Source organism: Vulpes vulpes, chromosome 8, assembly GCF_048418805.1.
Source record: "Vulpes vulpes isolate BD-2025 chromosome 8, VulVul3, whole genome shotgun sequence".
Taxonomy (NCBI): domain Eukaryota; kingdom Metazoa; phylum Chordata; class Mammalia; order Carnivora; family Canidae; genus Vulpes; species Vulpes vulpes.
This window is the reverse complement of record NC_132787.1, coordinates 55282648-55310105: the sequence shown is the minus strand read 5'-3', so window position 1 is coordinate 55310105 and position 27458 is coordinate 55282648. Positions and strand designations below refer to the sequence as shown.

The following is a 27458-nucleotide window of genomic DNA, read 5'->3' as shown; positions in this document are numbered from 1 at the left end:
ACACTGCTATCTAGTGGTAATACAACAGATAGCAGTTACTTTCCAAGCAAATACAGTATAGAGGAGCCAGTGGGGAAGGCATAACAAATAGCAGGAAAGTGATTTTTTGCTCTAACCACAGATCCTAAAAGACAGATACCACTACCATGGTCAGCAGAATTGCCTACAATTTCCACATGCCACTGAATGGTGGCTGCATGCTAGAGTCAAATCCCAACTCTCCTCCTTAGGGAAGAAAGGACAAGTTCAATAACTCATTTTCTCTCCTGAAAAAATGGGGAAAATAATATATGCCCATATCGTTGCAGTAAGGATTGAGTAAAATAATGCCGGCAATATGTCAGGCACATTATAAACAATTAATAAATGTTAATTGCTGCTATAGTGCTAAGGGGATGTGACAAGAGCTGGGGAGGGCACAGAGGGAAGGACCTGGACAAGTTATGCCTTAATCATTGACCATCAGTGAACCTCCCCAGATAAGCCTTTCTTTTACAACACAGAGGCTTTTGTAATTCTCCACCTGAAATCACTTTCTCCCTTCCTAAAACCATCTTTAACGAAATGGGAACATATATGGCTTGGGAGCAAACAAGCAAATATTTTATTGTATTTCATTATTTATTTATTTTAAAGATTTTATTTATTTATTCACAAGAGACATACAGAGAGAGAGGCAAGGGATAGGCAGAAGGAGAAGCAGGCTCCTTGCAGGAAGCCTGATTCAGGACTCGATTCCGGGACTCCAGGATCACACCCTGAACCAAAGGCAGACATTCAACTGCTGAGCCACCCAGGTGTCCCACTACTATTTTATTTTGAAGCTTAATTTTGTAATGAACTCGCTTAAATTTGAGGTGACTTTGCAAAACCCACATGGTTCATTTCAAGATTAACCTTGCTCTGGCCTAGTTGCTCATTTACTTCCAAGCTGGAAAATTAACTTATTGCCTTGAACCTCTTCTGAACTCATGGAGTTGTGGACAATGACCTACGTTTCCTACCACATCCAGCAGTGAGCCAGGCTTTCAACAGCTGCCTCTGAACACCACTCTCCCCAGAGACTGGAAGACGCTAACATCAGGTTTGTTGCTGAGTGTCATTTGAGAGCTTGGAATGGGGGAAGCAGATGAAGTGGCAGGAGGTCTAGAAGAGAGGCCAGAGATTGTGTGAGCATTATAGATGCTGGTTGTAAGTTTTCAAGGTGAGAGATGTGGCCAAAAGGGGCTGTATAGAGACAGACCAAGGGACACTGAGGGAACTAGCAAAGGAAGGCTCTGCTTCAGACACTACAATAAGATAGTCACTTCCTCATTTTATGGATAGCTGAGAATTGGAGTTGTCTAAACTAGATGGAGTAGAATATCATCTATTGGCATTACTTGAGAAACAATTGGAATATTCCTAAATCCCCAGATACCTTCCCTCAGGAAAGGATTCCTGTTATACTCTATGCCATAGCAACTAACAGAGAATGAGCTATTGAAATCTGTCTTCTTTGACTGTAAGCTTCTTGAGAGTAGAGATTGACATCCTGAAATTTTTTTAAAAAATTTCTATTGTTCAGCACAATGCCTAGATATATATAGTAGTTAGGTTTGGTTGTGCTGTAGTAGAGAATAAACCCTGAGATCTTAGTGAATTAATACATAAATATTCATTTCTGGCTCATACAAAATCAGCTGATCTCCAGGGCCTCTCCTGTCCAAATGACAATTCAGAGACCAAAGCTGCCTTTATCTTGTAGCTATGCCTTCTGGGGATAATGGCCTCCACATTATTGTATCCAAAAGAAGAGAAAGATCAAGGGCTACAGGATTCCTGGCCCAGGATTTAACACATGTTACTTCACTCCTTGCCCACTGGCCAGAACTAGTCGCAGAGCCCTGCCATCTCATAGCAACTGGGAGATGTCATGGAGCATATGATGAGTAGTAAAAGTTTCTGCCCTCCTGGCTGACAGTGTATACTTGACAAATTTTAGATAAACTAATGAGTAAACCTGACACAGGGCCTAAATTATGCTATCACAAAATTGAAGCAACTTCCAACCTCCAGAGACTCTGATGAGAATGCAAATGTCATCAACAAGGGGAATAATGTACATGAAGCTACCATTTATTGAGGACTACTCTACACAAGGCAATGTTCTAGGAGCTTTACATAGGCTATATGGTTCAGTCCTCCCAAGGATTCTAGGGGATAGGCCTTAAGATTCTTCTTTCACAAATTACTTTTTCATAGAGCCATGGAGACTGAGAACCAAGTAGCAGACTGAGGTTTGAGCCCAAGTAGGCCAAGTTGCAAAACTTACAAAAGTCTATCTTCCTCCATGGACTCCCTCAGCTATTAAGGATGTAGGGAATATCATTAGCTGCTGAAAGCAATGACCTTCAGAAATACAGTCTAGAGTCATTGCCATAGTGAGATGTGCTAGGAGGAAGGCAAAAAGGGACAGAGCTCCATTTCATAGCTGGTTTTCCCCATTTCTAACAGCCCTGCTTTTTTTCGTTTCTCTCCTGCTACCTCCTCCTAAGGACTACCACTATCAGACAGAAATGCACCTACAAGATCTAAAGCCAGTTGTAAAAAGAATAGAGTTTGGAGCTTGTTCTGAACATTTGTGTAGTTTCTGATGTCTGTTTTGCACACTTCATCTGTTTAAGCAAACGAAGAGGCAGAAACAATGATCTCCGTCCAGGACACCTTCCTCAATAGCCTAGATTGTCTGGGAATCGGCCACGCTTGCTATATGCAGCTCTCCCAATCCCATGAGACAGAGACCTGACTGTCTCCTAATACACCATTACTACTCCATACCAGCTCAACTATATCCAGAGCAAGTCAGAAGGATTTCTGGTCAGGCTTTGCTATTCTTATTGTGTGAGCATAAATCACCTGAATTCTCTGAGTTTGAATGTTTTCATCCATAAAGTGAGACTGTTGTATATCTACCCTCTGATCACTATCTTACTGGGTTATTGTGGGCATGTAATGGAATAATATATGTAAGAATGCTTTTAGATTGCTAAGATTGCTTAACTGGTTATTGTTCATGGCCAGCCAAATAATGAAATTTTCTTACTTTCTTATTGAGTTACATCTTCTTGAGGGAACTTGTCGGGCAAAGCTACATTAGCCCATGGCATTTATTTTTTTTTTAAATTTTATTTATTTATTCTTGAGAGAGAGAAGGAGAGACAGAGCCAGAGACACAGGCAGAGACAGAGCCAGAGAGAGAAGCAGACTCCATGCACCGGGAGCCTGACGTGGGATTCGATCCCGGGTCTCCAGGATCGCGCCCTGGGCCAAAGGCAGACGCCAAACCGCTGCGCCACCCAGGGATCCGCCCATGGCATTTAAATGCCAACTCTCTCATTCTATAAACCATACTTGGAAAAAAAAACCATACTTGGCTGTACACATTTGCTTTTTTTCATGATGCTTAAGAGCCAGGCCATAGAAGTCAAAACATATTACCAATGTGTGATGCTGGGCAAAGTATTAAGCTTCAGGTTTCTCATCTGTGAAATGGGAATTATTATAAGGGTTGAAATATTAATGCATATAAAATAATCTATATGGTGCATGGCACAACATACAGCACTTGATAAATGGTTGCAATGTTACTGTCATTTTATCATCAAGAAGCCATCATGCTATCTCCAAGGTTCCTTTTTATTCAAATTATTCCACTGGCCAATAGAATTAGAAAATCCCCAAACTTTCAAAACACCATATGAGCACTTGAATCAATATCTCCCAGTATGCCCAAACAGTCTCCCACAGTCTCATAGAAAGCACATAATTTACAACATGGCTGTGCTCTGCACTGAAGAGGGCACTTGATGGGATGAGCACAGGGTGTATACTATACGTTGGCAAATTGAACTTCAATAAAAAGCAAATGAAAAACAAAACACAACATGGCCGTGCTCCAAAACTCTACTTGGAAGTCATTTGTTTGGAACTCAACACATATTTTCCCATTGAAAGAATGCTATTAAAATAGTGGTTGGGTTCCCAGGTCACTGGAAATACCCGTTTGGTTCACAAAGTAGCAGAAAATTGGCCTATTTGCAATGCAAATGAGTATAAAGCAACGATGTTGCATTGCTAGTCTTAGGCTGAAACTGAAAACTAAGAAAATTATGTAATGCGTAGTTTCTTTTATTTTTCATAAATAATGGCGATGAGGAAAAGCAGGCTTAATCTGAGGAAGAGAGAATTCAGAGAATCCTCCCTTAAGGTTCTTTACTTAAGGTGCCTCTGAGGGTGTTTTCAAAGGCTTTGAAGGTTCTTTACCACATCTAATGTGACTTCAAATTTTTAAAATTTCTTTGTTTGTTTTTTTTTTTAACTTTTTTGTTCTTAATCCAAGAGACTATATCTCATCTTCCACAATGGAGTTATCTCTGGTTTCCAAACAGTAAAGGGAAAGAAATGGGAAAGATCAGGCAAAGAGAAGAATTCGTGAGAAGGATTCTCAGAAAAAGAAAAATCAGCCAATGGTTTGGATAAATGGAGAACGGAGGAAAAGGCATACATATGTAGAAAAATGGACTCCCCGGGGTCTGGGAGTAGGGAACCCAGGTTGAGTGAGAACCCACATCCTCTTGAAGAAGGGAAACGGTGCTGTGACTGGTCTAACAGTTCCCCGCTGAAGCCATAAGGTGGCGCCACAGGGCCAGAGCAACTTAAAGAGAGGCCTCAAAGTTGAGGAGTGAGAGAGAAGGAAGGTTGCGAGTACCCAGTCACTTGGTGTTAGGAAATAAGCCCAAAGGCTGTGCTGGTTCCCTGTTCTGTACTTTACTGCCACGAAGTAAGTGGTTGACTAGAACGTCAACACGGGCTGCATATAAATGAGGTCTTTGTGTGTACTGGCCAGCCAAGCATGTGAAGACACCAAAGACCTCAATTTCTAGTGGCTTTAGTTTCTGGTGGCTTCAAATCTGGTAGAGATTAAAAGGGAAATATATAAAAACCTATAGTTTTCAAATGAGAAGCTGAAGCCCAGGGAGAGGAAATAGCTTTGCCTATGCTCATATAATTAATAAGTGTCAGGAACTTCTCCAAAGCAGGTTGCCTGTCAGTCTGCTGCCATCAGCAGTCCACTGACCAGTCCCCCAGTCCAGTTTATGCAATACCTCTAACTTCAGCCCTTCTGGCTGATATCGGCTAACCAAGTTGGGTCAGGAGTAGATAGAAGAAAGTGGAATGATGAAATCCAGTGTAGGTAAGTCTCTGGAAGCCTTAGGATTATTTTTTTTTTTTAAGATTTTATTAAGTAATATCTACACCCAATGTGGGACTCGAACTCCCAACCCCAAGATCAAGAGTCACATGCTCCACTGACTGAGTCAGCCAAGAACCTCTGGGAGCCTTGGGTTTATGCTGAGAAGCTAGTTCTCAAAGAGAAGTGAATCCAGGTACCATTGCCCAGTTATCCAGAGGAAAATGCTAGAGTCACCCAGTATGTCAGCAAGAGCACTGAATGTGGAGACGGAAGACCTAAGTTCATTTTAAATTGTGCTATGGTATAGGTTTGCACACATCTTTTCCTCTTTCTGAAGTCCCTCACAGCTCTAATTGTCTTCTAATCCTTACCAGGCAGGATCTGTGGTCTTGTGGCCTGGGGAGGTAGGGCAGTGGGTGGCTAATGACCTAATTAGGTCACAGTAGTTCCAGGGTGAGTATATCCTTAATATAAATGTACTTCGCCTCAGAGCCTCAAAAACTTCAACTTGTGATAAACAAAGCTTCTGGGGTAGACACGTGTCATTCCTCATCATCCTTGCAGAAGAGGTTCTGAAGAACTGGAACATCCTACTCGTCATGGTAGAACATGACTATAGGTCAAGAGAAGTTGAATTACTGAAAAGAAAAATCATTTAATGGGAGTAGTTGAGGAGTGGAGGCTGAGGAGGAAAGATGATTATTACACAAAACAGAATAAAATTTTTAAAAATGTCCATCGTAGCCCGGAAGGGGTCCTGAGTCCTCCATTCATATCTTGTGAGGGCTCAGGAGAAAGGCCAGAAGTGATTGGACTAGGCTGATGGCTGACAGACCCACACTGGGCCCCTTGTTCCCTCACTGCTCCCATATAAATGTAACCCTCAATGTTATGGACACTCTGATATCTGACCAGATGTTCCTAGAAATCCAGCTCCTTTACCCTGACCTTTCCTCCCCATTTGGAAGACTCCCTGGGAGCTTATGTGCCTCAATCAGGGCATTGCTGATTCATGTCTTCTCTGGTCCTGACACTGACTGTGGTCCCAGCCCTGGGATCCCCCTCCCTCTACCACCACACATGGGCCAGGGCCTCCTTGTGCTGCGGTGTCTCCTCTCCCAGGGCTACCGTTGCTATGGTAATGGCTGTAGGCTTTGCAACTACTCTCCTTGAGGCTGTCATCCCATATACAGTGATTAAAGCACTTTCAGCCAACCTTGAACAGTGTAATCCCTCGGATAAGGTCCCCAAAGTATAGCCTTGATGTTATCTCTACCACTTCATTGAGAAACTTGGCATAAGTTCCCAGGGGACCAGGTCAGAGGGTCTTGAAGGACACCACCTTTCATCATCAAACATTTGCACCTGGAGCTGGGTTCTTAGAAGCAGCCTTTGCTCCCCTTGTATCTCAATGACCTGCCCTGGGATTTCTACCCTGAGATTTCTTACAGAACACCTAGGGGTTTCTCACACAAATAGAAGCTCTGATAAACCAGATTCCTAAATGACACCAACATGAATCATGAGTCATCGAAAATCTTCAAAGACAGACAATTTGTTTATCTAGCCTAATTGCATTATATCAAATGGCAATCTTGAAGAAAAGGTCTGCCCTTGAAATGCCTACTGGTCATAGTCTATGTCATTCTTTTTTTCCCCATCAGGGAAAACTGCTTGAACTTCCAATCATGAGCATCAGGTACTACTGAATGTCCTTGCTCTTATGTTTGGGCTTTCTTTTTTTTTTTTATCACCCATATGCTAGTTATATTTCACCATTTTTTTCACCAGGAGACAAAAAGCCTGAATAAATTAAATCACCTACAATGAGCTAAAGTTCTCACAAGAGGCTTTTACCCTTTCTATCCTTTTCTCCACTTTCTCTTCATCTTGGGTAGCTGGGATCGAGGAGAAAAAAAGAAAAAAACACTGCAGTTGAGATCAAATAAAATGGGAATACAAGAAAACCGCTTGATAATTTGGTTCCTCTCTTGAATTCCTGGTGGCTTTAAGTCTGGTATGGATCAAACTGAGATACATAAAAACATAGTGTTAAGTGTCCCTTCCAAATGTGGGGAAAGCTTTGAACAATGGATTTGTCCTTCCGGTCAACTAGAGGTCTCATATTGGACATCTGATAAAAATAATGGGCTCAGTACTTTATTAAGCCATGAAAAGACAAAAATGCATTATAATTATATTTTCATCCTGAGAAATTCTTTTAAAGTTAATAAAATGAGTAATTTATGTGAACCAACTATTTTTCTCTGCACCATGAAATCGAAAAAAGAGAATGTCTATCTTTAGGGGCTACCAGAATATAGGAGTCTGAGCCTTCCCCGTCATAATTTACTGCCTGATATTTCACAAGTTAGTCCATATCCTAGGCCTCATTCTTTCCAAATGCAAAATGAAGACACTAATACCTTCTCTGTCTGCTTCACAGGGAAGTAGAAAGGAAATAGTAGAGAGAAAAAGAAATTGTAAATAGAAATGTGATAATGAAGTGTTTGGTATATACAAAGATGTTGAGCTATTTCTTTATTTCCAAGCAGTTTCCAGATGCTATAATTCCCACTATTCCAGGCAAGTAATTCTGAGTGAGTCTGAGCCATTACTCTTGGACTAGACTTAAGTGTTATTGAGGTCTTATGCCAGAAATCTGCAGAACATTTCTGTGAATGTGCAATGTATAGGATATGGAGATTTGTTGAGACATTAGGAGTAGAAACTTGGTGGTGAATTCTCATCTAATAAGGCAGAGATGACGAAACAGGAGAATGTTAAATTCAAATAATGAACATTCATGAACAGCACCTCACTGTCACATACAGTGATGGGGATACAAAGCATGTTGGGGTCCCAATTCAGTGATTTACTAGGAGGACTCATAGCACACAGCATGTAGTTAAGGCTATGATTAATTACAGAGAAAGAATGAGAAGCAAAATTAGCAAAGGGAAAAGGCTCACAGGGCAAAATCCAGAGGGAAATAGGTATAAAAACTTCCAAGAGTTCTCTCCCAGTGGAATTATGCAAGATGCACTTAATTCCTCCAGCCATGAGTTGTGACAACACATTTGAAGCATTGACCACTAGAGAAGCTCATTTTAGAGACTCATTGCCCAAGGCTTTTTGTTGCGGGGTGGTCATATTGACACTCTCTGCTGAACCCATGCCAAAATTCTAGACCCTCAGAGGGAAAGCAGATGTTCAGCATAAACCAGGTTGTTTGTGCAATCAATTCAGACATAGTGAGCCATGCTATTCTTATCAGGGAATAGTGGGAACCCTTTTGAAGTCCAATTTCCCAGACTCCAACCAAGGTCCAACTTTGAAAGCCGGCCTAGAGCCTGCTATGTTAACTCTTTTATGCACACAGAGGTTTAAATCAGTGATGACAATACAGATGGATAAATACAATGATTAATTTATTCAACCAAAGTCACTGAGACTTTGAAGGGTTGGGCAAGAAAGAGATAAATTAGACTTGGTTGTTGTACCTTGTCAAACTCAATTCAGCACCTCAATAACTCCTTTCCCATTCACTGACAAGGAGCATTGCCTATAAAAAGCACTGTGGCTATGCTCCAAATTCCTCACTGCACATCCCAAGGGCTCTGTTTTCTGCCTGTCATAACTTCTTTCTGCTTAACCTCTTGGGTAGGTATTTGGGGTTACTTGTTTGTTTGACCTGATTAAATTCTAGTATGGCCCTGGCTGCCCTCCACCAGTTGTACTCCATCCCTACCCTTTCCAAGATCCCCACCACTTCATATTTCATCTGGTTTCCTTGGCCCCTTTGTTCATTAGAGGAGCCTCCCCATTCACATTTGAAGCCCTAGTTTCTGGGGCCTATTATCCCTTTCCCTCAGTCAATGACTTAAAAGTCATTTCAGTTTTACTCACAGCCTTTGGCTAATTTTTACTCCAGTGCCAGCTGCCAGGGAGATGCCCAGGACTATGGACTACAGATTTCTCAGCCTTTCTCAGCCTTTCTCATGTGGGAGATCCACATACTGTCCCTGACTGCGACCAGTGCCTTTAGCATCTCTGCAGCTAGAGTTCCCACTGCACTTGTCCCTACCACAGGGATCTATCCTCAAACCATGCCCTCTTTCCTCTTTAGGCAGCAGGGGGTGGAGGGCGGGTGTTTAGAAGCTCCAAGCTCCAGGTTTACTTCAGATTGGGGGTGAGGATGAATGGAGGTCACATATGGAGGTCACTTGGTCTTAAGATGAACATGTTCAATGACTCAGCCAAGGAGTCAAAAATAGCTTCTCCCTGATGTCAACCAGGGCCCCAAGCAATTCATTCATCCAGAGATTCCCAGGAGCTCCCGGGTAATGGCATCAGTTCAGTCACAATTTTCCCAGCCTCATGGATATCCTTCCAAAAATATACAGAGCTAGGAAAACCCTTGGGCATGTTCAGAAAATACTCACAGTGACTCAAATGACAAGGAAAAGCTACCCGGAATGAAGCTGATAAGACAGGAGCTGGTCCAGGAAAGCTGTGAATGCCATCACATGGGCATTTGATCAGACTTATATTTCAGAAGGATCCCAGGAGCTGGAGGGAGACAAGATAGAGAGTGAATCTGAAAGCTGAGAGACAAAGATAAGAAGCTTCTGTAATAATCTTATAAGAGGTGCTAGGGCCTCAAATGGATCTGAGGCAGTGGGTGTAGAGCTGTGGGTACAGACATGAGGGATATTTTAGAAGACCAGATAGTCAGCATTTGGGGATGAGGGTGGGAGAATGGAAGTGTGGTTTTAGCACCTTTGGCAGTACTTCCATTGGGATAAAGACTACAGGGAAATTAATGTTGAATCCAAATAGCTTCAAGCCACAGCCCCCACATTTACGTTCTCCTCTATATCTGACGTATTCTCAGTGTCCTGTTTGTTTGGTTTTGGTTTTTCCTTTGAAGGTCCAGAAATTCCAGAAATGCCCTTGGTGTGTTTGAGAGACTTTCAGGCTTATGCCCAGAAGCATCTGTCTAAGTCAACTTGGGATTATATTGAAGGAGGAGCTGATGAATGTTTCACCCGGGATGACAACATCACAGCATTTAAAAAGTCTGTCTGGTCTCCTGTATCCTTTCTATTGTTAAACTAGGGTGCACTGTGTGAGAGGTCTTTGGAATGTAGTAGCTCTGCTCTCTGCCTCCAAAGAGCACAGAGTACTCAAGATATATTAATGGTCTTTGTTGTTACTGTTTTGGGTTTTAGGGGATTTTGAGGGGAGGGGCAGGTGGCTGGGGAGAGGATGAATGGACAAAGAACTTATCTTAGTGCCTCTGTGGAACTAGCACAAGTCATCCTCCCTCTGCATCCCAGCAACTTTGCCACCTGACAAGATAGTATAAGAGTCCAAGGTTGCCAGTTACCTGGGCTGGGAGAAAAAGCCAGCTGGGTAGGTCTAAATCTCCCGAGTTCCTAAACTTCTGACTTAAAGGAGGTAATGTATGTCGAGAGAGGGAACACAGGAAATATGGAGACCCAAAGGGTCTTAGGGGTGACAGGAAGTTGACTTCAAAGAAGAGCTGGTCTAGAACAGCAGCAGGTAGAGCATAGGGTAGTAAACAGCCCACAGGCTACATCGGGCCCTCCTCCTGTTTTTGGATGGTCCACAAGCTAAGAATTTCTGTTTTCCATTTTTAAACGGTTGAAAAAAATCAAAAGAAGAATGATAATTTGTTATACATAAAAATTATTTGAAATTCAAATTTCAGCACTTCTAGATAAAGTTTCATTAGAACCAGCCATGTTCAGTCATTTAACATGTCTCTATGGATGCTTTTGCATTCCAACAGCAAATCTGAATAACTGTGACGGACTACATGGCCATAAAGCCTAAAATGTTTGCTATCTGGCCTTTTATAGAAAAAATTTGCTATCCCCCCATAATAGAAAGGTCAGGAGAAAATTGAAAAATGGAACACAAGATGAACAACATATTCTGTATTTTCATACTTGTTTAGCACTCTATGAGGCCCCTTACTCACTTTATCTCACTTTGTCTTCATGATGAAGTTTGTATCTTATCCAGGTTTGTACTATCAGTATTTCTAGCAAAACTTTTTTACATTTGTGTGCAGGAATAATAACATTTTGTGAAAAACAAACATTTTTGGACCTGAGACTAAGTATTTATTGGACTTAAAGTGTGTTTTATATATTTATTATTTGTGAATTTCCTTTTTTTCTAAAGCAATGGTTAAGTCAAATCTTCAAATGAGTTAGCCTCTAGCAAAACACAAAAACAAATAAAACAAAACAAACCCCCCACCATGATCATTCTCTGGAATTTGTCCTCTTTCAGTGGCCTTTTCTTTATAGAGACTTGTTTCTAACTCAGGAAGGCAAAACTCAGAGACACAGACCTGTGAGAGAGCAAACCTGGAAGTGATATGGAGGACACACGCACTGGGGGTTAGAGAAACTGGTGTTAATGTGAGTCAGAGAATTGGGAAACGCTTCCTGAAAGTTGGTCTGTGTGGCCCAATCAGCCAACCAACCCCACCAGAGGCTTCTTGGCACCAGTGTGGTGTAGACCTGCACCAGAATCTGGAGGCCTCAGCACCAGACAGCACTACATGCTGAGAGTAACCTCACTAATAGAAGAATCTTTGTTTCTGAGCACAGAATCCGCCTCCGTCCCCGGTACCTGAAGGATGTGCAAGAGGTGGACACCCGGACCACAGTCCAAGGGGAGGAGATTACTGCTCCCATTTGCATCTCACCCACAGGTTTCCACTGCCTTGTCTGGCCAGATGGAGAAATGAGCACAGCCAGAGGTATGACCCAGCCACACCTTGAGGCTCTCTTCTCTGGGGCCCTGAACTGTGCGGGTATCCGTCGGAGCAGTAGCAGGATTTCTTCTAGAAGGAGTTTAGGGACATCAATCTGGTCAGAATTAAGGAGGGATGTTCCCATAACATTTCCTCTAAGATTGAGAAAACATCCATTTCCAACATAATGAATGGTTAGAGAGGGCGGCTACAGATGACTAGATGTGGAAATTAAGCAAGCTATCCTTTGAAGGAGGGTTGCAGGCCACTCAGTCTGTGGAGAAAGGGATTCTCAGCATGGCTTCAAGATAGGGCTCTCTTTGACCGCCTTCCGGGGCCAGGCCTGGTGAGTAAATGGTGAGTCTCTGAATTTAGGATGAGGAGAGAGTCATAACATGAGGTCCTAACAAAGGCCCTGGCAGTGCTCCTGCTCAGTTGCATTTCCCTTCTCCTTGACTGACTTTGTCATTTTATATGACAAAAATTTTCTTATTGAGTATGTCTCCTTCCTAGTAGTTCCTTATTCTCTCCTCTCATCCCGCTTGACCGAAAAATAAGAGAAGGAAGAGGGGAGGGATAAGGCTGAAAACAGTCTTGTGACTCCCTTTATAATCTTTACTATATAGGTCAAATCTAGGAAATATTTATTTGCACGTTGCCCAGGGCTTCTCAAGGATCTTTTACTTCGACTCTGTGATATAGGAAGCAATGAATCCAAGGATTCTAGAGCTGGAAGTGGCATCTGTCTAGTTAGGAGCCAAGTCTGGTTAGACTGAAACATGAATATTCTGTAGGACTATGACTGCTTTACTAAATCTTCATGGTTGAATGTGTGGTGTTGTTTTTGTAATGGGGCAAAAGAATGTGGTATCTCCTGTTGATGTTAGGAATTGAAAATATTAAATCCTGATTAGGTCAGATTCTGTACCCAAGGGTTGTGAAATGGTAGTGACATTAGCCTACTGGAGAATCCTACAGAAAACAATGATCACAGTAGGAAATGAGAAATATGCAGCAATGTCAACATCATCATCACCACCATCCTGGCCAACCTCGTTATCACCAAGCATTTGTACAGCACATCACATAGTAATTTTAAAAATGCTTCCAGAGTGATGCTTGGGTGGTTCAGCATTTGAGCGTCTGCCTTCAGCTCAGGGCATGATCCTGGGTCCAGGAATGCAATCTCCTATCGGGCTCCCCGCTGAGGAGCCTTCTTCTCCCTCTGTCTATGTCTCTGTCTCTCTCTTTGTGTCACTCATGAGTAAATAAATAAATAAAATATTTTAAAAAATGCTTCCAGGGTTGTGTGGGTGGCTCAGTTGGTTAAGCATTGACTCCTAATACCAGCTCTGGTCTTGATCTCAGGGTCATGAACTCCATACCTAGCCTTACTTAAAACATAATAATAATAATAAATAAATAAAATACATAAAAATGCTTCCATATCTAGTATCCTGTTTAACTCTCCGCAACCCTATAAGAGAGGTAGTATTATTTCTCTCCATTTTACAGACGAAGAAAATGGTACTCAAGGCACACAGCTAAGGAGGAGTAGAACTAGCATTCTTCTAACCCTTCTAACTCAGATATTATGCTTTCTTCAGTACAAAGATCAACCTTCTCCACTGACATTACATTTCCTCACCCTTTGTTCTCTAGTTCCCTTCTGCATCATTTACAAGTTCATGCGCAGCCCATTCTCCCATCTGGAAGCTGCACCATCTCCAAAATCACTCTGGGTACTAAATGACCCCTCTAGCTAGGAATCTTAACAGGGTCTAGAAGACAGGCTATATATGGGGACAGCCTCCCAGGCTGACTGAATGCCCCCTATGCCTCCTACCCTAATGAGAAGCAGAATGGAGTCAAGCTTTATCTTCACTCACAGGGTAAACTGATCAGAGGTGGCCCAGACTCTAAGGGCTTCTCATCCTAGTCCAGAACCCTGCTCTCCATCCAAACTGAGTTGTGCTGTTTGCTTTGTAGCTGCCCAAGCAGCCGGGATCTGCTACATCACCAGCACCTATGCCAGCTGTGCCCTTGAAGACATTGTTGCTACTGCTCCCAGGGGCCTCAGGTGGTTCCAACTCTATATGCAGTCAGACAAGCAGCTCAACAAACAGCTGGTCCAGAAAGTTGAATCCCTGGGTTTCAAAGCTCTGGTCATCACTGTGGATGTACCCAAACTTGGCAACAGGCGACAGGACATTCAAAACCAACTGGACTTAAAGATGAACTTATTGCTGAAAGACCTTCGCTCACCTAAAGAGGTAGGAAAAATACCAGATCCAATGGGCAAGCATAACAGGAGGCAAATTTCCTCTCCTCCTTCCTCCCTTCTCTATTTCCACAAAAGTTCAGAGTGCTTGCTCTTGGCAGATACTGCAGATGCCATAGTTCAAAAAGCTGAGCTGATTCCTGCTGTCCAGAGCTTCCAGATGAACAGAATAGAACACAAAATATCCTCACTCCTGGAGGCACCCAACCTGTCACCACAAGTGTTCTGGCCAGGGCTGGGTGCTAGGAAATAGGAAAGCTATGAAAAGGATTTTTTCATGCAGTAGGAGAGTAAATTAAGCATGTTCTTCCAACATTTTCTACACTATGGGACACTTAGAAAATGATAATTTTGGATGGCATATTTAGGTAAACTGACCTCCTGAAGATGCTCACAGACAAGGTAACTGGCCCAAGGAGTATAACCAGCCCAGGCCCCACCCTACTGCCTTGAGAACTGAGAGTCAGTATCTCTCTACACTTAGAACTCCCTGGATCTGCAGCACACTTGTTTGGAACCTCTGAAATAGATGACTGCAAAGGCCATTTCCCCATTAAAATCCTACAGTCAGATGGGATGGAGTGCCCCTGAGCAAGAAAGTAGTGATAACATTGGAGTCCCTTGACTACATTAGAGATAATTATACCAGCCTTTTCAGTCAATGAGCAGCTGTGATAACCAGCCAAGTGACTCAACCATTGTACCCATTAACCACAAATTAGCCTTGAAGTTTTCTGGAATCCTTATCTCAGATTACAGGGACACATTGGGATTTATGGGATATTTGATTCAAATTATGAGCCAAGGTTAACTATAAGGTAGTATCTGGTTCAGGATTATCAAAGTATTTCTTAATTCTTATGACCTTGTGTATATCTCAAGCATAACAGTTTACATCGGCCTATAAATACTTTCATTCATCCCCTTCACTTACTAAACTCAGTTCCTTTAAAGTAGGGACTGTGTCTTGTCTTTGTGTCCCCAGATTCTGGCATAGTTATTGAGCAGGGACACAATTAATGGTTAATGAATAAGAAATTAAAATAGTGATTCTTTTGCACAAATTTTGTTAAGCAAAGGATGGCTGGAAGTTGTTGATTTCGTTATTCTTCTTTTAAGGGTTATGAAGGGTGACTATCTGAATGTGTCTCATTTTGAAATGTATCAAACAATCCTAAAGGAGCTCAAGTCGTCTAAGATTCTTTTTTCTTCCCCACAGAGAAATCCAATGCCTTATTTCCAGATGTTTCCCATTGATGCATCCTTCTGCTGGAATGATCTCTCCTGGCTTCAGAGCATAACTCGATTGCCCATCATCCTTAAAGGGATCTTGACAAAAGAGGATGCAGAGTTAGCTGTGAAGCACAATGTCCATGGCATCATTGTTTCCAACCATGGTGGGAGGCAGCTTGATGATGTTCTCGCGTCTGTAAGTAGGGTAACTTCAGAGGGTGTGTGTGTGTGTGTGTGCCTACAGCAAGGTACTCTGTGCAGATTGCAGATTGGCCTACACTCCCCTCTCCCTTACCACATATGCTGGTATATTCCTGTGAATTGCAAGGGCTTTTAATCATTAACAGCCTAGTATATGCCAGGTTATTTTTATAAGCTTCATATATACATCATCTCTAAATCTCACAACTGTCTGTAAGATGGGTATAATTATTACTCTTTTACAGATGGGGATCCTGCAGCTTAGAGAAGTTAAATAATTTGTCCAAGTTCACACAGTTAATAAGTGGTTAAGGCAGAAGTCAATAGGAGAGATGTTCCAAAGGCATTGAGGTCTCCTGCCTTCTGGAAGAAGTATTCAGCTAAAAGATTGCCTGTGTGCATGGAGTATAACGACATATTTTCTCATATGATGCATCCTGGGAAGGAATAGAGCCTCACTTAAACTAATAAATAACCATCTTTCACAGTAAAACTAAAAAATGCCGTATGAATCTTTTTCTAAAAATTTTTGAGTCCATGATTTTCTCCCCATCTTTTGAATTTATGTCCATTATAGATGAAGAGGAGGCAGGCAAGAAAAGAATCTTTAAATGGGAATTGTTTATTTATTTTCATGGATATATATAGCTTATATTTTTCAAGAGATTCTTCTATTGTTATTTGATTCCATTCTAAGAAAGGGAAGTGTGAGGGGATCCCTGGGTGGCGCAGCGGTTTGGCGCCTGCCTTTGGCCCAGGGAGCGATCCTGGAGACCCCGGATTGAGTCCCACGTCGGGCTCGGGCTCCTGGTGCATGGAGCCTGCTTCTCCCTCTGCCTGTGTGTCTCTGCCTCTCTCTCTCTCTCTCTCTCTCTCTCTCTCTCTCTCTCTGTGTGTGTGTGTGTGTGTGACTATCATAAATAAGTAAAAATTAAGAAAGGGAAGTGTGGGAAGGGGGCACCTGGGTGATGCAGTGGGTTGGGCTTCTGATTCCTGGTTTCCACCTGGGTGTGGTTTTGGGGTTGTGGGATCAAACCCCATGGCAGGCTCCACTCTCTCCACAGAGTCTGCTTGGGATTCTTTCTCACTGTCCTGCTGCCCCTCCCATTCATGCACACCCATGCTCTCTCTCTCAAAATAAAAATCAACAAATCTTTAAAAAAAAAAGGGGGGGAAGTGGGTTTTTTCCTCTTTTAAGTTATTTTTATTATGTATGTAAGACATGTTCACTGCAGATAAGTTATAAAATGTACATATACAAAAAGAAGAAGATAAAAATCACCCCTAATTTCATCACTATCATTAATGACAATATTTTGGGATTTTTTTTTATCAATTTCTTAATGCAAAGACGACACTTTAAAAAGCCACATACTATTTTGTAATTTCTCTCTTTTCACTTTATCAATACACTAAGAGCATAATTTCACTTCAGTATATATGCTGCTCCCACCTTTAATGGTGTATTGTATGAATGCACAATTTATATAATCAACTGCCTACTGTTGAATATCTGATGACTTACAAGTCTTCACGATTTTAAACAATGCGTCAGTGATCATCCTTAAATTTTTAACACACTCTCAATTACTTCTTTAAGATGAATTCCAGGAAATGGAGAAGCTGTATCAGCAGGTTTGTACATTTCAAGGCTTGTGAAGCTTGGAGGTTTAAGGTGCTAATCACTGGCCCCCATCTCCCCACCAGGTTCTCACTGACAGAGAACAGGCACAGAATAACAAGCCCGCTTGGAGAGTAAGGGACACTGTTTACCAGAGCTCTTCATAAGAACTGACTAAAGAGAACAGTTAGACCTCCTACTTCCCATCCCCCAAATTTTGACCTATGAATCCAGGAGAAAGTAGATCTGCAGAGCACATGCTAGCTCTCTCATCCAACTCCTGAAAGGATGCCATCGGCCACCTCACACACATCCAGAAATGGGCAGAACAGAGTGCAAAAGATTATAGCAGGTCCCGAGTAGTCCCAATTGTGCTTTCAGGTAGGAACAGAAAGCAAAAAAGGGCCCATCACCAACAAGCAACAAATAGAGTAGAATGTTGACTTTCGAAACAACTCTAATAAAACATTAGATGATAGTGTCTCTCTCATGAATCAGTTTAGCTAGTCTTGCTCCCTTTGGGGAAGGACTGAGTAATAGTTGGAAAGAAAAACTAAGTAATTGTTCCCTATTGCTCTTCCTCAGTAGAGAATGACTGTTAGCAAAAGCAGGAGCCAAGAGAGAATTTCTCCTTCCCTATCATGCTGATCAATACGTAATTCTCCCAAGCCATCTGACTTAACAACCAAACCCAAGGTCATCCAGGGACAGTGCTGAGATTAATGCAAAGCTGATGAGGTACCTCTGGCTCAAAATTTGAGAAGATGCCAGAAAAAAACCTAGTAAGATAAATAATAGTTTAATGTACTATTTAAAAATTTTAAATTAATGCAAAAAATCCATGGCCAACAAAATATCAACATTTTAAATAAAGATAGGATCTGTCCCTGTGCCTGCATAGCCTGCCTCCACTCATCTTACTGTCATCGTGGCCCCGGATCCAATAAAACTTTATTTATAAAAACAAGCCCCCCAGCTCACAGGTCAAAGTGTGCCATTTTATTCTTAAATATTGCATTCAAATGTTATCTATCTGAGCGTTTTGGCACTCCTTAAATTTTGTGCCTGAGGTAAGCACCTCACTCTTTCCACCCCATGCCCCTCCCTGTGAGAAGTATGACTCTTTGAAGTTCTCATCTTTAGAAGGTTCCAAATCTAGCACTACTTGTATTTCTTCCTTGGACCTGGGAAAAGGGTCAGAGCTATCTGTTGTCTCCTGAAGGCTCTAATGAATGTCCTATCATGACCTATTGAAAGTAACTCTAAAGTATTGTACCCTAGGCCAAAATTCACTCCCTGTTCTGTTTCTCAAATTCCATCAGCTCCATTGTCCAGTACAGCTCACTGGAAGAGTTTGTACAGATATGTTTATTTCTTTTTCCCAAAATCATTGAAATATTCCAAATAATACCATGCCGGGGCTATAAAAATATATTAAATATATATTATTTTATATATTATATAAAATAATGTCCCCTTATTTGGACATACATTATCACCAGTTATCAATGTCAGTTTAAAATGTATTCAATTCTTCTCCACTTGTAAATTAGAGTACAAAGTTCTTCCCTTCCTTATTTCATATTCTGCTCAGTAATCCAAAGGATCTCATTGAGGTAGAATTCCCATTGATTCCTTGGGCAGCAGAAGTTCCCTGGGGCTAGTTTCTCCTCCTCTACAATCCAAGAGCCATAGAACAGGAGCTCTGTGGCAGTTCCAGAACTCTCCTCCCAGACTCTGCTGTCACCCCTTCTCTTAGACTTGGAGGTACTCAGGAGTGCAGCTCAGTCTGGGGCACCATGGATTGGCACAGCCTGGTAACTACAGAGCCTAGAACTGAGGACACAAGGTGAGAGACAAAGCCTGGGAAACACCAGGCTAAGTTATAAGCAGCTTTTGTTTTACCTTTCAGAGTCTTCAACCCTACTTCAACAGCACTGCGTCTTCCATTCCCAACCTATGTCTTTGATAACACACACACAGAAGTCAAGAACAGGTGGTTCAAGTGTGGTGTGTAAGGAACAACATGCAGCCCGGTTACACAAGGTGGGCTGTGATCCAGACACTTGCCGAAAAAGACTCAGTGCCTTAGCAATGGAGAACATTCCTAGCTGTGCCACCCTAGAAACAGAGAAGATAAGAGAAAACCAAAAGTCAAAATGTACTTTAAAAAGAACACTAAAGTGAATACCGTTAATGGAAAATATCCCCTTTAGGATATGAGGAGGAACCAAGAGTTTCTTCCAAGCTGTAGACAGCTGAACAAGAGAATCAGAGAGAAGTCACACTCTGTCAGGGCAGAAAGTGCAAGAGAGGGAGCCTGCAGAAAGTCCCTGGGGCTTGGGAACCTAGCTGCACTGCTCTGGTAGGGGAGGGGAAGAAACCAGTAGATGTCGTCCACACTTGACTTCCTATTCCTAACCCACACTGAGAGGCACCTGTGTCCCATGATCCCTGAGAGTGAAAATGGTAATCCCTCAAGCCACATGTGTCTCGTTCTCAGATTGATGCCTTGGCAGAAGTGGTGGCTGCTGTGAAAGGGAAAATGGAAGTATACCTGGATGGTGGGATCCGAACTGGCAATGACGTGCTCAAGGCTCTGGCCCTTGGGGCTAAGTGTGTGTTTCTGGGAAGACCAATCCTCTGGGGTCTTGCCTATAAGGTGAGAGTGGCAAAGTGAAAATCAAGATACTGTGCTTCTCATTTTTTCCCCACACTTTACTGTGACTTACCATCCAAGCTGAGCCATTTTTTGAGGTGCCACAGATTCCTGAGGGACAGCTACTCCTTGCCTGCATCTCTGTAGCATGTTGCACATTCTCAGGCATGCTCACCCCCATCTTTTCCTCTTTGCTTCCCTGTCTTCCTGACATTGTTCCAATTTTACAGACATTGCCATCCTCCCCACTGCAGCTGTGAACACACCTAGAACTGATACTCAGCACATGGGCAGAATGTTCCCTCACACTTCTTTTTGTCTCTCCCCATCCCGCATGTTGGAAGCAGGGTGAATATGGCGTTGAGGAAGTTTTGAACATTATAAAAAATGAGTTCCACACTTCCATGGCCCTGACAGGTAAGTTTTTATAGTCCTTTTCCTTTTTTTAATAAAATAATTTTTTATTGGTGTTCAATTTACCAACATACAGAATAACACCCAGTGCTCATCCCGTCAAGTGTCCCCCCTCAGTGCCTGTCACCCACTCACCCCCACCCCCCGCCCTCCTCCCCTTCCACCACCCCTAGTTCATTTCCCAGAGTTAGGAGTCTTTATGTTCTGTCTCCCTTCCTGATATTTCCCACACATTTCTTCTCCCTTCCCTTATATTCCCTTTCACTATTATTTATATTCCCCAAATGAATGAGAACATACACTGTTTGTCATAGTCCTTTTCCTGATTTAGACCTGAAGGCATGAGGGCACAGGAGTGGCAGCTCCTCCTTCTAGCTAGTTTCTCCCAGCCCAGCCTAGAATAGAGAGAAAGAAAAAGATGCCCCAGACAAAGAATTGAATACAGACTCAAAATGCAACACCTTTGCTACAAAATCAAATGCAATTTCAGATTATAGGAAAGACTGTCCCCTTATACTCTTCTGTGTTCGGATCACACACCAGGCTTGTTGGGTGTGGCTCTGTGTGTCACTTTTTCATATTCATGGACTGTGAGGAATTGAGAAATTATGTCAAGGAGGAGGCATGGAGGAACTGGGGAGATAGACACAACAGGAGGAGAGAAGGCGGGGAGAAGGAGAAGTGCCGTCTTGTGTAACCACAGCCAGAGAAACGTAAATGTCTAAAAGTTACATGCAGGTGGATTTCAGTCAAAGATAAAGTTATCGTAAAGTAGTGCTCATAAAAATTTGTAAGTTTTTAGCAAAGCCTGGGATCCCAGTGATCTATAAAATAGTAGTTCTCAACTAAGATCATGGATGACTGCCCTCTTGAGGAAGATTTGGTTTAGAATTTGAATTTATTTTTTTTCTAGTAGGCACAACTGTAGGCTGGATAATGCTGGTAGTTAGTGCTCAGGGGCTGGGGACACTAAATGTCCTAACATGCCTGGAGCTGTCTCATAGAAAAGAATTACCCTACCAAAATGCCAATGGCCAAATGACTCTGTCTTTGATTGTCTTTGTCTGCTGTAGATCTAACTGATCACTATGTGAAAGCTCAGACAAGATGAATCTCAATAAGACTTCCATTCACTCCTCAATTCTAAAATTTGGTAATACTTCTCCAGAAGTAAGGAAATAATGAATCAAGAGCTCTGATGTGAAATCAAGACCATTTTCATGCCATTGACTTATTTCCATAAATATTACAGTGCATCAGTCGTGTGTCAGGCACAAAGGCAAGATGTCCTGGTTCTTCTCAAGTCTGGTTTTGGTCTGATATTTGGACAAGTGTCTTGTACTCAGTGTCCAAGTTATATTAGTAGTGTCCATTGGGACTACAGATCGAACCTTTGGGGTTGAGTAATACAAGTTACAAAACTTAGATCAGCATTACTGCCAGTACCAGCCTCCTTCCCACAGAGCAAATTAATTAAAGAAAGGAAGAGGGAGGAATAGATCAAGTTATGGAGAATGAGGACCAGAGCCATACTTTTCAGCTTTGGACCAGAGTCATACTCTTCAGAGCCTATGAAGATAAGTCAGTAAGTGACCTGGTGTTACCAAGGCCCTTTCATGAGGGAATGGAGGGCACAAGGGCAAACAGATATCATAGTGGTGTGTTTTGACCCTGAGAAGGAGGAGAGTGAAGGACGAGAAGACCCATGAGCTTCTGCAGATTCCAGGAGGTTGAGGTGACTTCTGATCCCCCAAATATTTTCTCCTATCTTTGTGAAATGATGTCTGATCTTATTTTAACAGAAGCCTGTTGGAGGAATTAACAATAACAAAGCTTTTTTATTCTATCAAAAGTTTACACTTAACAGTCACTGGGGTGGAAATGGTGGCTGGAAAAGAGATGAGATCTCATCTCATGGACTGTGAGGCCATCTTCTGAAATAAAGAGGAGAGCATCCTTTTTTAAAAGGGGCAAGAGAAAAAAACGGAATTGTGAGCACTTTTAAGGCTGACAATTTATACTCCCCTCCTTCTAACTGTACTACAATGAGAATGTATTGTTTTAAATGTCTATATAAAAATTAGTAATCACAACCAAACATGGGACAGGGAAGAGGGAGGAAGAGAAAGAATAGAAAACTCAAGCAGAAGGGTATCTGTTGGCATCCTCTGCATAAGAGTCTCTCCCCAGGGTAGACCCCCAGGCTGGTCCTTGGGAAGAAGGGAGCTGAGGCAGGGGTTTGTGCTTTTGGTGGAACTCACTAAAGTGCAAAATCATAGTGTGAAAGCCCTGAGATTCTGCACCCCTTAGCTCTTCTGCACACCATGCACATAAGGTGCCTGACACAAAATCAGCACCCAAGAGGAATCAGTTGATGTGATTTCTCTCACCTGATTCCCTTGGAGATGTGTGATATTTTTCCTTTATGACCCTCTGAAAGCAAAATAAGCTTAAAAGTCATGTTTTTCTCACCATGACACCAATTGCTGAAATTATAGAAAGATTAAAATCATGATCTCTCTTGAAAAATGTCCACACGTAAATCATACCAACACAAGGCTGCATGGACCTCACTGAGATCTCATTCTTCACAAGGGGAGGAGGCTGAATTAAAAAGTATATGAACCTTCTTGAGGTTTATTGTTTGGAATTACCTACTTCACTTTAGAGTAGCCAAAAGATTTTAGTGTAAATATCCTCCTAATTGATAGCAATGAAAGAGTGGAAGAAAATCATAATTATGCATTCTCCCTCACTTTTACTGAGCCTCTGCCAAGTGCAGGGCAGTGTCCTTGGTATTGTATAAGACCCAGAAACCAATTGATGAGAGTTGAGTGAGCACGGAAGCATTTCCAAGGCTTATGTGTCAAACTGTATTAAAATGAAGTCATAACATGACTTTGTTACAACTATTGAGATATTTTACATCATTTAAATATTATTTGTATTACAATATATAACCAAAGATCATACTTTCGCATCTCTGTACTCCTTGAATAGGTCTGCCTGCCCACTGTTCTCCCCTCTGGGGAAACCCAAAGCTCTTAAAACCCCACTGCCCATTCTGAGGAGAGCCACCTCTGGCACCAAGTTCCTGCTTCTGCCGAATGAGTTGTTGTGGGTTATTTATGTATCCCATGCCTGCCATCTCTGTCCACTATAATCAACAGAGGCATGATTTTTAGAGAGGAAAACCCCCCTCTCATTAATTTTATTTTCACAAATAATACATTTTGCTAAAGTTGTGTTTTGGGAGGTGAAGTTACATGCATCATACATGTGGGAAAAAACTTCAATTAAACATTACACATCCTGGCATTCAAGTTTTCTGCCTTATCATCACCGGGATTTCCTGTCCACTCAAGGCCACAACTCTCCAGTCTGTACCAACATACAGTCTGTACCCTCTTTCCCCTTCCTTTTTTTTATTTATTGGAGTTCAATTTGCCAACATATAGTATAACACTCAGTGCTCATCCTGTCAAGTGCCCCCCTCAGTGCCCATCACCCAGTCACCCCATCACCCTGCCCACCTCCCCTTCCATTACCCCTTGTTCGTTTCCCAGAGTTAGGAATCTCTCAAGTTTTGTCACCCTCTCTAATTTTCACGCTTCTGATCCAACATCACTCTCTTCGATCCCTGTGTCTCATCTCAGCTACAGTTCTAATTTTGCATTTTAATTCAGATCCTTTACTAAAGTGTTAAATTTTGCAGAACTTTTCTTTGGAAGGCAACCGCAGTATGAAGTACCCATCCCATCTCTTATTCCTGACTCATATTTCTCTCTGACATGTACTTCCTATATCCTTGAGGCTTATCAGTGCTCAGATAAAGGTCAAGTGTATCTATGGCACATATGAATTTATTTCTAAAATGCTAAAATAGTGTTTCTATATTTTTACTATGCCATTTTGACATGGTTGTGTTGAAAGAGGACATGGGCACAGGCTCACAAAGTAATTCTCAAGGCAATCAGAACCACATTTCTCATGTGATTCTGGTGTCCATAATGGTTTCCCGGGGTGAGCACAGAGATCAAGTCAGGCCTGTTCCCATTGGATCATCCCATTACCCATGATGGGGTAGGTCATTGGGGTTTTAGAGAAATAAGCTCATAAACCACATTGTTCTTTTAGGTTGCCGGTCGGTTGCTGAGATCAATCAGGACTTGATCCAGTTCTCCAGGTTGTAAAGAAAGAGGGCTAATGACCAGACTGCTGAGGTTGCCCACAGGAGGAAGACAAACTCATAGCATGGTGTGTGATGCCTCCTGCCTTGGCTCTATCCTATCCAGAGGCTTATCCCCGGACCTTCCACCACTCCATACCTTGTGCTTCAGGCCCTCCAAACCCCTCCTTCTCCTCAAATTTGACGTGCTCCTTTTTGCCTATAACTGCTTGTTATATGCACTTGCTTGAATTCCTCCTCAGAAAGAATTGTTAAAAAGGTGGAACAATAATGACTGAAATAGATAGTGAATTAATTTTTTTTGCATATCAGTATCTCTATGAACCAAACTATGGGGATTTACACTCTGCATAGAAGAGCTACATGTATGAAATATTATCCCACCAAAATAATACTCCTATCTGTAGATAACAGAGAAATAATATAGTTAAAAACATGGACTTTGGAGCATACAGACATGGTTTAACAGTCAGGATGGGTACTGGCAAGTTGTGCAATGGGAACATTTTTCAATCTCTCTGTAAATGGGAATGATACTACCTAGCCTGCTAGGTTGAGAGAAAGACTAAGTGAGATAATGTGTGTAAAATTTAAAGCATATTGCTTAGCACCCAGTAAAAGTTTAAGAAAAAGTAGCTTTTACTGGCAAATTTCTATTCATCTTTCAAGAACTTCTTCAAATGTCACCTATTCTATCGTGGCTACTTGCTAGGTGCTTCCTATTGTACTTTGCACTCTTATAACCCTTATTATAATATGTTGTTATTTATTTATTTGCATGTCTCTATCCACAAATAGACTGTACATGGCTTCAGGCAGGAAACTGTACACTTGGTACTAGGCTTGGCATTTAGCAGCATATTGATGAATAATTGTAGAATGTATGGATCAATGGATGGATGGATAAGTGATGGATGGATGGATGGATGGATGGATGGATGGATGGATAGACTGGAGATAAATGGATGAAAGGAAAAATGGGAAAATGAATAGATGCCTTATCCGAGTAAAAACTCCCCAGACCAGTAGTCAGCTTAAATAGAATTCTGAAGCAGCGGAATCCCACTGAATAAGATCTGACATTGTAGACAACAAGAAAGTTGGGGACAGAAATCAACATCATAAATAGCCTCGAGCTCATTTTCCCGTGTTCTTACTTACTCCTTTTTACATCGTGTTCTTTATACAATAACCAGAGAGATTATTTTTCAAGTACAAGCAAGTCCTCTGTCCCATTAGTTTAAAGCCTTTCTGTGGCTTCCCATTCCATTTAGTGGAAATCCAAACTGATCCCCAGCTCTTCCCTGGGCACCGCATGTCTGGTTCTTACAGACCCTTCCAGCTCATTTCTTCACTACTCTTTCCTTCACTCACCATGCCCCAACCATTCTGCCTCCTTCTTATTCCTTAAACAAGCAAAAACAAGCAAAACTCTTTCTTGCCTCTGGACTTTTACACTTGCTCTTCCTTCTCCATAAAATATCCTTCTCCATCCTCTTCTCATGGCTGGCTCTTTCTTGAGCTTTATATCACAGCCTGTCACCTCCCCAGTAAGTTGAGATTTCCCTGACCATCCTATCTAGAAACAGGCTCCATTTGACCCATGCCACCCTGGCTTTCCCCTCCTAGCACTCACCACAATCTGTGATTAACTTATCCTTTGTTCATGTGTTTATTACTCATCTGTAGCTGCACAGAGACTTTACTCTTGCTCATCACGACATTCTGAGTCCCAAACCATGCCCAATGCTACAGAAGGCTTTGAGAAAATATTTGTTAAATGAATTCAATCAAAAAGATAAAGCTGGATCAAACTCCACTGTTACATCTGGGGAATGATAACAGCTCCTGAGGAAAAGCAGCAAGTTAGACAGAACCAAGCTGAATAGTTCACTGTCTAAGCCAGCAAACATCATTCGTGGGCTGGACATTTTTCTGAAGGAACTCATACCATAGCACAGTCTCGCTTTTGCCCAGCTTCTCCCACACACCCAAAGGCCTGGTCAAGGGAACATCAGGTGGCATGGAAAACACTGAAAGAGAGAATGGTCCTATAGCAGCCTCCCTGCTCATAACTCCTAATGCTCTAGCTGTTGCATAGTTAGAAAATAAAGCATGGCAGGATTAGGTAGTCCTGCTTATCTGGACTAGACTGTACTCTGACAGAATCAGGGGAAGTGAACACCCAGACTTCCAAATCACCAATCCCTTTGATTTTTCTTAGAATAAAAGATCATAAAGGGCAAATCAGTAATAAATGAAATAGTTAGTGGATGATATGTTTTGCATATCCCTTCTATCTCTATGAAATAACTATAGGAATTTGTACTCTCAACAGAAGAGCTATCCATATAAAATATTCCTCAATAAAAATCATACTATCAAACAGGACAAGATAGACCAACAGATAAAAAAGAAAAGTAAGTCAAGTGTCGTTAGAGTACTTAGAAGAGTAGTAGATTCTTTACTGAATCATAGTCTTTGAAAAGAGGCTCAGAACACTGATTTAGATGTCATTAATGGGTTGATAAAAGAAAAAGGGTAATTGATTGGAATCCTTGTGTTAGACTAACTTTTTATTCAGTTAAAAGTTCAATTGGTTCATGCACTTGTGTGCTGATGGTCAGTTTGAAGCCAAGGAAGGGTCTTAATTTGGTAGCATGGATGGAATGCTTGGGCTGAAAGTTTAGGGAAGTGCCACGTCTAGGTGCAACTGCCTGGCTGATATAGCAGTTGTAGTTGCACTATGGGGCAGGAGGCCTACATGATCATGGGTCTGGAGATGACCCTTATCACACTGACTGGAGTAGCAACATGTGCCTTGAAAA

At 41.9% G+C, this 27458-nt stretch overlaps 1 protein-coding gene across 2 annotated transcripts; it reads left to right on the top strand.

The window, feature by feature from the left end:
* The first annotated feature begins 884 nt into the window (after window positions 1-884).
* On the top strand, window positions 885-25265 carry HAO2 (hydroxyacid oxidase 2). Of its 2 annotated transcripts, none has more exons than XM_025994658.2 (8): window positions 885-1084; window positions 10170-10317; window positions 11887-12038; window positions 14022-14305; window positions 15533-15742; window positions 19872-20030; window positions 20375-20444; window positions 24579-25265. In XM_025994658.2, the coding sequence occupies exons 2-8, from the start codon at window positions 10187-10189 to the stop codon at window positions 24632-24634; spliced, it is 1062 nt and encodes a 353-aa protein (XP_025850443.1). In that variant the 5' UTR covers window positions 885-1084; window positions 10170-10186; the 3' UTR covers window positions 24635-25265. The 2 variants fall into 2 exon arrangements, with proteins under 2 accessions (XP_025850443.1, XP_025850442.1); XM_025994657.2 differs by having other exon boundaries at window positions 952-1084; window positions 20372-20444.
* Window positions 25266-27458: the final 2193 nt, after the last annotated feature.